The sequence below is a fragment of the Bactrocera tryoni genome, chromosome 5 (assembly GCF_016617805.1).
Source record: "Bactrocera tryoni isolate S06 chromosome 5, CSIRO_BtryS06_freeze2, whole genome shotgun sequence".
Taxonomy (NCBI): Eukaryota; Metazoa; Arthropoda; class Insecta; order Diptera; family Tephritidae; genus Bactrocera; species Bactrocera tryoni.
Genome location: NC_052503.1, coordinates 39,692,960 through 39,706,289, shown reverse-complemented (window position 1 = coordinate 39,706,289; position 13,330 = coordinate 39,692,960). Strand labels below are relative to the sequence as shown.

General features: G+C 36.7%; 1 protein-coding gene across 1 annotated transcript; it reads left to right on the top strand.

The window, feature by feature from the left end:
- The first annotated feature begins 5,870 nt into the window (after window positions 1-5,870).
- Window positions 5,871-10,423, top strand: LOC120778095 (alpha-protein kinase 1-like). The gene is made up of 2 exons (XM_040109795.1): window positions 5,871-6,944; window positions 9,741-10,423. The coding sequence occupies exons 1-2, from the start codon at window positions 5,930-5,932 to the stop codon at window positions 10,274-10,276; spliced, it is 1,551 nt and encodes a 516-aa protein (XP_039965729.1). The 5' UTR covers window positions 5,871-5,929; the 3' UTR covers window positions 10,277-10,423.
- Window positions 10,424-13,330: the final 2,907 nt, after the last annotated feature.

Here is a 13,330-nt window from a genome sequence, read left to right as displayed (position 1 = left end):
TTTATGAAAATTGAATTTTTGCAGATATGTTTATAAAAAATAAGTTGTAATAGAAAAAAAATTTCCATTCAAGTCCTTTAAGAATTGTATCTCAAAGACGTGCGTAAAATTTCATCAGAATTGGCTGAGTAGTTCCCGAGAAATCTTGCAAACGCGTTTAAAGACGGCACAGTTAGCCTAGTTAGCTTCGAGCGCTCAAGTCCTCAAGGCTGATATATGCGAAACAATTACTCGGATCAAAATTTAGAACAATATTCTAGAGACAATAAAAGTCGATTTTTTAAACCCTGCTAACCCATGTAACCCCATGTTACCCTTAACCCAGAGGCTAGGGAATACTACTACTTCATTATTACAACAAAGCTCTTCATACTATATATTACTTTCTGGTTTAATTCTTATTCTGAGTTGTTCCATTATAACAAGATCTAGATCAAATGGATAAATTTGTATACAAAAATTGGTATCTTTTGGATTTCTGATTTACTGAGAGATATGTAAATATTGATTTTAAGTTAAATGTAGGTACATACAGTATATATCTTTATATTCAGAGCACGGGAAGCTTAGTCAATGGTATTACTACTACTATTTTTGGGAAGGACCAAATATATTATCCGCCATTTCTGTCTTAATGCTTCTGGGCTCATGGTTCGGTACTTTCAACTTATTTTTACGGCTGTTGATTTCTACCATCGGCAATAACGCCCCCTCCCTCAAAAGAGAGATGGGTTAAAGGGTTAAAATGATCGGTCCTATAGAACTCCCATAAAATTTGTCATATAAACCCTATAAATCGACGAAATGTTTTGAGCTCAACACAAAGTAGTTGGTGCGGTTAATGTGTGAGTGCCCGGATGTTTTTCAAAAGCTGGCCAACGGTCTTCCATAAACTTTGACAATAGAAGTTCGACTGAATTTTTAGTCTTACTAGTTTGGCAGAAGGAATGCCAACTGGAAAATGTCAGTAAGAACTCCTACGATTGGTGGCAGGATTAACTTCGCTAAGGGCTAGTGTTCAGCTTTATCTCTTAAAGTTCTGTATAAATAAATATTTTCATATTTATTAGATATATATGTAGTTTATATATATATTCTTAATTGGCGTAGACACCGCTTACGCGATTATAGCCGAGCTAACAACAGCGCGCCAGTCGTTTCTCCTTTTCGCCACGTGGCGCCAATTGGCTATTCCAAGCGAAGCCAGGTCCTTCTCCACTTGGTCCTTTCAACGGAGTGGAGGTTCTCCTCTTCCTCTGCTTCCCCCGGCGGGTATTGCGTCGAATACTTTCAGAGCTAGAGTGTTTTCATCCATCCGGACAACATGACCTAGCCAGCGTAGCCGCTGTGTTTTAATTCGCTGAATTATGTCAATGTCGTCATATATCTCGTAGCTCATCGTTCCATCGAATGCGATATTCGCCGTGGCCAACGCGCAAAGGACCATAAATCTTTCGCAGAACTTTTCTCTCGAAAACTCGCAACGTCGACTCATCAGTTGTTGATAACGTCCAAGCCTCTGCACCATACAGCAGGACGGGAATTATGAGCGACTTATAGAGTTTAGCTTTTGTTCGTCGAGAGAGGACTTTACTTTTCAATTGCCTACTCAGTCCGAAGTAGCACCTGTTGGCAAGAGCAATCCTGCGTTGGATTTCCAGGCTGACATTGTTGGTGGTGTTTAGGCTGGTTACCAAATATACAATATCTACAACTTCAAAGTTGCTGACTGTCCAACAGTGACGTGAGAACCACGTCGCGAAATTACTTCGACTGTTTGTTTTGATGACAGAGATATAGTATATACATACATATATCCTACCCCTAAAAGTTCAAGCCCGTCCCTTTTCATTTCGACGTCAGATCGTTCGTAAACTATTTGGCCTTAATGTTTGTTATTTTATTTATCGTTTGCGATGGTTTAAATCTGCTATGAATATCCTTTTTAAACATTTCTAAAAGCTTTCTACATTAGCCAATACGACCAAAAATATGTATTTTGATTAGTTTTGTTTCGAGTTAAGAATGAGCTTTCAAAGTCACGTTCTAGATATTTATGTATTAGCAGTAGTAACCAGTACATATATGTATGTATGATATCAAAAATAATATCTGTAAACATAAGAGATGTGTACATACTCGTAAATGTATTTTAATATAATTGACCATCTTGGTGACATTATACTCTTAGTAAGAAGCACTAGTTTACATTTGGTCAGAGCGAGGAACGTGCCGACATCTCATTTGTCCAATTCCTGCACTGAATGAAATCCCATTCATACATTCACTTATTCACTCTATTTACTTAGCCATTTTATTCGCCGCACATAATACCGGTCACTTCATAATGCGATTTAGAATTACGTACCGCAGGCGTGCAAACCCGAAAGTGCACACACTAAGCCGAAAGGCATTTGCACCTCCTGGCAACAACTCCTCAAGACGTATTAGGTGAACATTTGAGCACAAAACACATGTGCCGGTTGGCACATAGTATCATTGTACTCCAGGGATGTGTGTATTGTAGATGTATTTATAACAAATATGTTCTGTGTTTGTTCGTCTAAGATCTTCGTCTTATGACATTTATGTGCGGAGCCAAGAATCACATCGTGAAGCTAATCTGTGTTTTGTATTAGTGCACTTGATCAGCCACTAATTCTTGTACGTATGTATCACTACTTGTGGACTTAAGGTACATATGTACTTTTGAAACTTAGGGGGAGAATTCGCATCCAACAATTATTTTTCTTTTAATTATTTTATTCTTCAGTCAAGCTTTAAGGAAAAGTTTTTCCTGAACTTTTGTATTGTTTGGCCCAAGCTAAACACCCACCTAAGCCAATACGAAACAAACGCGCGATGCAGTGATATGTAGATGGTTAGGAGAGGGCGTGGTGTTAACCCTAAAACCGTCCAGGACTATGTGCGTCTCTGAATCTTAGATTGTTAGTTGTTCTTTTAATATCGCCTGTGGAGCGGAAAGAGTTTGGTTTCAACATTCATAAATCTTATTTCATATTAGATTTACACACATGATAAACATTTCAAAAATGCTAATTGAGTTACCAATTACTGCTGTAGAGGTGCTCTCCTTTGCTCTTCAATGCAATTCTTAGTTTCGGATACTCATCCACCTCATGGAAAAGTCGCAGATTATCTTGATAGACAAGACCTAACACAGCCAGTCTTCTTACACAGACCAATCAGCCTTCTACCCTGCCTTTCTTCAAAAGTATTACTATCAAAGACGTCTCCTTCCTCCAAGTAAATAACACAATACCAATGCATCCATCTCGTTTTCAGTGCGAAACATGTCACAATAGAGCAAGTAAATAGAATTCACTAACGAGATAAGGAAAGCATTTGAGCACTGGGAGTACTGCTCAGCAATATTTCTTAGACGTAGCTCAGGCGTTTGATAAGGTGTGGCACGAAGGTCTTTATATAAGATTAAAAATCTACCTTTAGAATTGTATAAAACCTTGGAATATTACTTTAAAAATAGAAAAATTTATGGTAAAAGTGGGAAATTTCTATATCTGATGAACGACAGATAAGGGCTGGCCAGTGTGGACCCCAGGGCAGTGTTTTAGGCCCAACACTATACATCATAAGGTACAGCAGATCTTCCAACAGCTAATAATGCATTAACTTCAACTTTGCGGATGACACAGCCATATAGTAAGCCGTAACAAATGCCACATTTCAGCATCTCGAATATTAGCGAAGCATTTAAGCTCTCGTCGAAGAGTGGCTAGCGAACTGCGTATAAACGTGAACGAACAGAAGCGCTACGCATATTACATTTTCGCTTAGACCAAAAACGTGTCCGGCAGTAAAAATTAACAATATTTTAGTACCCCAAGCGAATGAAGTAACATACATATCTTGGCATTCACCTAGATAGAAGGCTTACGTTGAGAAAACACATCTCTAGTAAAAGAACATGCTGCAAATTTAAAAGCTGCAAATTTAAATTGGCTATTAAATAAAAACTCCAAACTTAGTCTAGACAACAAAGTGCTTTTATATAATGGTCATAAAGCTGATTTGGTTGTATGGCATTCAACTGTGGGTAATGACCCAGTGCAACTAATATTATTGATCTAATACAGCTGGTTCCAATCAAAATGCTTATGAACAAATCACGCGTTCACTCATGGTACATGCGTAACGAAAAATATGCATAAAGACCCTTGGTATTCTATGGTAAAAAAAAGTAGAAGACAGCAGATTTAAATATATATCTAAACTTCGAGATCACCCAAACCCTTTGGCTAATGCTTTGGTACATTTCTGCGATCAAACACGACTTAAAAGAAGAGATATCCCTGCGTATTAAAGAGCGACGTATCACCAAAACAGCTCAATCACTTTTGAGTCTGTCTAGTTTTTAAATAGATTTAAGATGTTATTACTTATTGTTAGGCTTTAAGAAAAAGCAGATTCAGTAAATAAAATAATTTTGAAAAAAATATTAGTATTAGTGACTCTTTGAAGGGATGTAATGGCGTCTCTAAGTTCATTATAGCAATTACCCATCTGAAGATCAACAAAAGCAGTAGAGGGCCGATGAATTGCCGGCCGGTACTTTTTCAAATACGGCGGCGAAGAACTGCTACATCTTCTTCTTTATTTCAAGGGAATCAGTCTGAAATTTTCAGAAAAATCTATTTTTTCTTTTTTGTTGCACTATCGGATAGTACTTTGCTGTAATAAATATTCTCTCCAAATTTTGGAAATCGAAATTCAAATTATTACGGTCCCGCTACAGCGTTTCTTATAGAAAGGAACAGAGTGGGTATCGTACCGGGGAATTTTTGTCATAATGTTAATTCATAATATCGCATGAGAACTATTTTGGAGGCGTCAACATTAATGTAGACGAATGAATAAAAATTTTTTTTTTCAAAAAATAACTTTTTGAACACTTTCCGTATATCACTAAATAATATCAGCACCTTTCGTTTTGGCCACCTATGTATACAAGTATATGTATGCAAATACTTAAGCACCGCTCTCTTCATTTAGCCAAGTGTATTATGTCAATTCCTTCAGCGTATTTGTGCAAAGCAATTACACTTTTGTCCGCTATTATGAAAAAATTCATTCATAAAACACTTCGTTGCGCCTGGCTTAATTTGGAATAGTCGTATTTTATTTACTTTAACCTCAAACGGTGTTGAATTTCAGCGTTTGTTTAATAGATGAGAGAACCTTAGTTCATATCGACTGCAAATACGAGGGTTGATTCTAGAAAATAGAGTTTTGGATGGTAAAATTTTTTATTAAATAATATGGACTCCATAGTTTTTGTTGTATATATGTATGTATATAAAGGAAGAAAAAGCATACTGAAAATTCGAAATCTTGGTTGATTGTATGAATATTTTTCCAATCCACATGCTAAAAAAAAAATATATGTTTTTTTTAATATTTTATTACAGGCGTCTTTATTTAACCAAAGTTGATTTAAGCGCCTATAGGAAAACCACTAATATCTATTTGCAACTTGTATATACATATATACTTGTATACGTATTAATACATATGTACATATTACATATCATATTACTGCAACTCTTTAATAGTACAACATGGCTATGACATTTTTCATTCACTAATCTTCGCTAGCCGTTTTCTTTTGTTTCGTTTTGCGCCTAGGTTCAGTCTGCCAATTGTTTAACAGCCGCCAAGTGCGTTGACCACAAAGCTATATAGTGACACGAGAGACACAAAAACGCATTTTTGCATAGCGACACACCTGTCTCTCCGTCTACGCACGTGTACAAGCCAGGCGGTCTTTGCAAAGTCCGGCTTAATTGCTGTGCTCAAACGCAAATGTGTCGTTGAAGTGGCAGCAACAACGTACCAGAATAGAGCAACTTCAAGTAGCCATCAAGCGTTTGGCATTCACAACAACAGCATGTTGCAGAATCCTTCAAAATATCACCCAAATCCGTTCTCCCACTTATTGGCGTTGCATAGTTCTCAGGCTGTGGCGAATAGTAACATCAGCACACATCAAGCGCATTTGGCTGCGCTGCCGCCGGTCTTCGCGACGCAGAGCCAACTTCAGCTCCAACATCAGCAACAGCAGCTGCAGCAGCAGCAGCAACAACAACAACAGCAACACTATCATAACATTCACTCAACAATGACGGGCACTAATCAACAGCACAATGCATTTCTGCTGCGAAATCATCCACCGCGTGAACCCCAGCAACAGCAACAGCAACAACAACACACAAACCACCCACTGCTAAATGCAACGCAAACACGAACTCAAGAGCTGTTGGACACGACGAATACCTCCCTCGATATGGGCAAGTCATTCACGATTGCCGCCATTTTGGGCTTACAGAAGAGCGCTATGGAGAATAGTTGCAAAGACTACAACAATGCAATCAATTTGTCGCTGAACAGCAATGACGATGACGTCGGCAAAGAGTCTAGCCTTGGACGATCGGCGCAAAGCACTCAAAGTAAACATTTCAGCGATGACGAGGTGGACAATAGCGAGCAACAATCACAACATTTGCAAACGTCCAATGGCGCGGACAATGCCATCAAGTCGCTACAACAGTGTGACAGGAATACCAATAATAATATGTTTCATCGAAACGGCGGCCATTTCGATTGCAATGGCAATGTTGGCGCAGCGCTGATACACCGTTATTTGCCTATTCCAGTCTCGTCTAAGCAGACAACGGCAGCAACATCGTCATTTGTTGCGGCGGCGGCGGCAGCAACTCAACACCATCATCAACAACAACAACAGCAGCAACAAAACCTTTTGCTGTCGCATGTCCGTTCGGTGGCATCAGCCGCTGCCGCAGCATCAGGTGGCACATCGTCTGCGCTTCAGAGCCTGCAGCAGCTGCATCAACATCACGCTCAGCAAAGCTCACTGAATCTGCAACGTGAAAAGCATAAATCAGGTAAATGGACTTAGCTTTTTATGAGTTTGTTTTTGATTTATAAAAGTTATTATATTAATGGGCCGACAAATCCTGTACGAAGGAGTATATCGCTATTAAGCGAAAACTTATAAAGTGGATGATGGGCGTGGCACCGCCCACTTTTATGTGAAATCCCATATCTCGGGACCGCCCGACCGATTTCCGCCAAATTTGTTATGTGACATTCTTCCTAACTTCCTCTGTTACAGTACCAAAATGGGCTTTAACCACGTCTACTCTCCATATAACATAGTTTTAAATCTCGTTTGATTCTTTCACTTGCCAGTGAACAAATCAAGAAGCAATTAATATAACCAAAAAAATCTTAACAAGAATAGTGCCTTTGAAGTATGCCATCTTTTCTGATAATAATATGTACCTGTGTCAAAAATGTATTGAATCAGGTCCAATACTTCTCTAAGTTCCCCAAATATCTAATACAAAGATTTTCGAACTTCGGGTGACTTTGTACCCATATATCGGCCAATATTGGTTATCTTAATAAAACTGAGTGAGCAATAGCATAAATAGCGCTCCGTTTTTTGAAACATGAGCCATATATTTGACTTGAGTGCGAACTCAATGCTGACCAATCTCGTCCGCGAATTCTTTAGTCACTAAAAACCTTTGATGGCCTCTATCATTAGCGATATAATATTAGCAGAAAATTCCATTAAATAGTCAAACTTAATCAAGATCCCAATGCTAAAAATTCACAAATTCTCAATATATCCTAAACTCGTTTATATTCTTGCACAAAATTTTTGTCATCTCCAATATGATAATGCTCCATTTTTCGCTTTAGAATCTATGGTTATTTGAAAATTCGATTCCCAGCTTTGGCTTAAGAGACATTGACGTAATATATTTAATGAATTATTCTTAAAATTTGAACGATTCTATTTATTGTTCACTGATATTAGTAGCTCTTCAGCTATGTAGAATTTTCTTGTATCCAGTTGTGGTATTCAGAGAGTCAGAAATAGAGTTGTTATGCTAGTTGGGTATAATTTCTATATCTGGAATGTATTCACCCCTCTTTATGCTAGATATCTTATCTTATTTTTTGACGGTCATATACGTTATAAAATCAAACGCATGTTTAAAACTTTTATGTTACCCATATGTGGGCTAGATTTATTATTGACCCAATTTTACTCAGGCACAAGGACAATTGTTATTAGAGAGTGATGTTCCCTTAAATTCTTTAAGATATCTCACATATAGTACTAGATTCGTATTAACCGCTAGACACAGTATAAACTCAACCGGCAGTTCGAAAATCTTTCTATATGTTATATGGGGACTGTGGGAATTATTGAACCGAAGTTATCCATATGCCTAACATAACTATATATTATTTTTAGGAAAATATGCTTTCTGAATTTTATAATTGCATCTCTTACATGAGCCGATATTTTCCGTAACTAAGTAGGTACTAAGGTCCATATTTTCGGTATCTGGGGTCTTAAAAGTCCGATTTTGACAATTTTTGAACTTGAAATCACAAACCTTAAATTCACTTCGTGTGCAAGTTTGAGAACTCTCGAGTTGCGGTATTACACCTAGAGGGGGGCGGTGTCACGCTCATTGTTAAAGTATTAGCTACCTCGCTTCTCGATTCAAGTGACATCTTAGGTCTAAAACTGTATGCTTCTTATGTATTTATACTCTCAGGTTTCGATATAACCGTTATATGAGGAGTGGAGTGGTTTTCGCCAATTTCATCTAGTTTCACACTGTCGGAGAAGTACTAAGATAAAATAAATCAAGAAAGGGAGATCTAAGTTCTAGTATAACCGAACATTTTTTACTCTCGCAATTTGCAAACTAAGAAACCTCAAAGAATGACCATTGAAACTCGTAAAAGTAAAAATCAGGCATCTGCAATGTGGTATATTTGGTGAGTGGGTTTGCTTTCGGCAATTTTCACACTGTGTAATAGAAATATATGGGGACCTCATGTACCAGATTTGGTAGAAATCGGTGAAGTAGTTCCTGAGACATAAAACTTCACCGAAAGTGGGGCGGTGCAATGTCCCTTGTGCAATTTTTATACCTGCTTCAATAAAGCCCAACCATACTATTATGGTTGTGAAATTAAATGTTTGTGGCGAATTTATTCAATGAGTTATCGGACTTTTAGCGGTTTTCAAGATAACTATTATATGGAGAGTGGGCGTAATTATTAACTGATTGATGCTAAGGAAACTCCTTGTCAGCAAGTTTGGTTGATTCAGCTTTACGGGTTTGGAAACTATGGTCATTATACTATATTAGGGGCGATGTCACGTCCAATTTTTACATTTTTAGCTGAAATAAGTTTCACGCTACCGTGAACTCTGGTACCCAAAACAGTTTTGTATCTTAATTAAATGCTTTGATATGACATTAAGATTTTTTAATTTTTGTTCAAGTTATCGAATACACAGGCGGATGGACGATCATACAGGCAGTCCCTCGGACTTAAAGTCGTCTCACCATCCTGATCATTTCTAGATATATAACCCTATATCTATCTCGAACAACCGTTAGGTGAACAAAACTATTATACTCTCTGTTGAAACTTGTTACGAGACAATAAAAAAATTATCCTTGTAGATTATTTATCAATTTATTAAGATGCGAGCCATACCCACTTTTTGAAAATTCCAAGCCCACGGATGTCTCTCAGTTTTTTTCAAATCCAACTTTGTTTTTACATATTCTTAAAAACTGATCAGAGGTGATATAAATACATAAAGATATCTTACCACTTTTCCGTTATAATTGCAGAGAGTAATGGAAAAAAATCCTCTATGAAGAACAAGCGTGTTCGTACTATATTCACGCCCGAACAGTTGGAGCGATTAGAAGCTGAATTCGAGCGGCAACAGTATATGGTCGGCCCGGAACGACTTTATCTAGCACACACTCTACAGCTAACAGAAGCACAGGTGAAGGTGTGGTTTCAGAATAGACGCATCAAGTGGCGAAAACATCATTTGGAAATCACACAACAACGACTCGCTCTCCTACGTCAAACACAATTGCCGAGTACAGCGGAGAACTTGAGCGCCGGCATTGCCGTTGGGACGCCTATATTGGCCAATAGTGGCATGCCGAATGTCAACACATTGAATTCAACCAACGATGCGCGAACTTCGTCGCCAATTAGTTGTGGTGTTGAAGATGCCGATGAGCTTAGTAAACAAGGCGAGGAGTTTCATTCTTTGAGTCGCGGCAGTCATTCAAGTTCGGAATCGGATCTCTCGATATGTAATGATTCCATTGATGCCGGCAGTGCAGTGGAAGGTATAGAGGATACATAAGACATGTGATTCGGCACATGTTGGAGGCTGTATATATTAACTATTAAATACTCTATTATTCGAATAGTTTAGAACACAAAATATGTATGTATTTAAAGATATGCGAAAATGTAGTGAAACTGTTGTGTTGTTTTGTTTTTCTAAAACATTTTCGAATGGGTAATGAATAAATAAACATATATTTTGTAAATAACGTAATTTAATGCAATGAAATATACTTAAACAAATTAATTATAATGAATGTATGATATTATAAAATAGAATGACATATCGCAAGTAAACACATATTAAATATAATTTTATTCATATATTAATTGCAAGATTGGTATTTGTAAAACACCACGATGCGACGAATTCAAAATTTGGATCACATATGAATAATCTCGTGAAGATATTGTTAAATAACTTGGTGAGTTTTGGCTTTTGTATAACTACTGTTCCAGGACGCAGGGTGCTTCAGACAAGTGACTACTTAAGGCGGTATTCTGGTCTAGACGCATGAATGTTAGACATTTTTTTAAACTAAGATAATATGAAAAACATTTCTACCATCCATTTTTTATATGTTTTTTATTGACATTTTAATAATATAAATTGCAAGAAAAAAAACAAAATTCGTCGAGAGTGGGGGCTTTAAAAAAACGGTGTGTCCTGGTTGACGTGATTTCACCCCTTGTAGAGATCTAAAACACAAAAAACAAGAAGATTCTTCATTAGTAAGGATGTCGTTATGGGGTAGACCATTTTCAAAAAAAAAAATATTATAACAAAATGGCGTCGACTTGAAAAAAATTTTTTTTTGACTCGATTTTTTCGACCTTTTCGAATTTTTTAAAAATACTTCAAATCAAAATTTTTGGAAATGCAAGGCAGACACGATAGAGCATTGTATAAAGAACATATATACCAAATTTCAAAGGAATCGGTTCAGTAGAACTTGAGATATCATGTCAGCCACCTCAAAAAAAGTAGTTTCGAGAAAAACGCGATTAAAAGTTTAGAAGACAATTCTATTGAACACGGACGCCACGTTACAAAATCGGCTGTATCTCCGAAAGTAAGTCGAATTTTGAAAAATCCTTCCAAGGTCATATTTTTGAATGTCTAAACTTTCAAAATATGCAAAAAAAATCGATTTTTTCAAAATCCTAGATCAGAATACCCCTTAAGCCGATAAAAGCGCGTTGATACCAGCCCCAAGCTAGAAATTTGGTAAGAAATGTCTCGCCTTACTATGCTTTACTTTATGATTAGTCTAGGTTGGGTGTCAGGCCATAGATGAATTGCATGAATAGTAACCTGATACGATTCGCAAGGATAGGGAGCATGTATGAGCATCGCACTCTTCTTGTGGTTTACTGCTGCATAGTTGGGCCTCACATGAGTGTGGCTACCGATGCACAGTGTATCGTTTAATACAAGCTAGGGGGACAAAAATATTTTAGTTTGAAATTTGATTGTTTTGGTCGTGTTGATTAATGATTTTAAGTTTCATTGAAAAATTAGTATATATTTTTTAGATTTACGAATAGAAAACAAAAAATTGTGTAAAAAATATATTTAATTATTTTTTTAAATTTCAAAACATACAATAACATTTACTCGAATGTATAAAATACGTACTAATGCCACCACCACTTTTTTTGCCATAAAATATTTTGGCTGGCATCGTCACTCAATCTCAATGGAACAATAGCAAAAACAAACAGATACTCATCAGCAGCATCACAGTTCTCAAATTTCTGTTTATAAGCGCTATGGCCGGAGCTCCCGTCACATCCCCATTTGCTGATTAGTGTGAATGACGAATTAGAAGATATATTTTCTTTGAAAACTTCACTTTGCGCTTCAATTAAACGTTTAGCGGTTTTATCCAAAATGGCTTGAAGTTTAATTTCGGCGCGCATTTCTGTTACCAAGATATGCTCATCTGCAGGGTTACACAAATTTTTAGACCTACGTAAACTAAAATAGGATGGAAAAACTTTATGTCCCGCCTTCAATGACCATTTACGCGTCTGTTCATACGAGTAACTTGTGCACTTAGAATCCACATAATAAGCTAATGCCTCATCACTTGTCAATTGCCTGTCTTCGCATGTAGTATTACCAGACTTCTTTTTTTCTGTATATTTCAAACTTTCTCTAATCGAAGTAGCCATGTTTCTATTACCCACCAAGCGATTTGCTACTTCAGCGGCTACGGTCAACTCGATGGCACTTCGCGATTCTAGTAAGTCTTCAACCCTTCGTTTTTTCGTTTTAAAAGACGACTCTTCAAAATTTTTTTTTGGTCTACCTTGAGATCGATTGCTTCCAGTTGATGAGGTAGGACAGGGATGTTCCATTTGTAGGTGAAATTGTAAATCTGATCCTTCTAACCAGCTGCGATTTTTGTATAAAAAACGTTCAATCATCATATTTGCTTCAGTCCATTTTTTGGAAAATTTTGAAGAAACACTCGAAATTTTTAGCTTTATGTCCTTCTGTGTATCAGGCGTTAAATCTGTAGCACTAAATTTTGTCAAAACATAATCCACTAACCAGGAATTTCGCTCTATTTTACATTTACGCCATTCTTCGAATAACTCCATTTTTGAAATAGAACAAATTCGATCTGGAAAAAAATAATTAAAAATAATGGGGGAAAGATGTGGTACTCGATCAAAGGTCATTGCATAGCTAAAGGTTGCCGTTATAAAATATTCAAACATTAGCTTGGATATATGTGGATAAAAAAAGTTGCATACGTTAAAACTTGAAAATGAAAAGAACACAAACATTTTTATATGAGTTTTCAAAACCCCGTACAACGTATTGGCTAAACGCAAACCAAGTATTAAATTGCATAAAATATACATAAATACCTTCTAAATTAAATTCCATTTCATCAACAGTGGTGTTTTCCTCTCCAAACCTTGTTAAATCACTATTAATATTGTATATTTTATTTAAATTGAAAACATAAAAATGATAACACCGTATCACTTCGATTAAACTTGTTGTAGTTAACCGTATTAAAATATTTTGCGCATTTCTTACTTAAAATTGTGA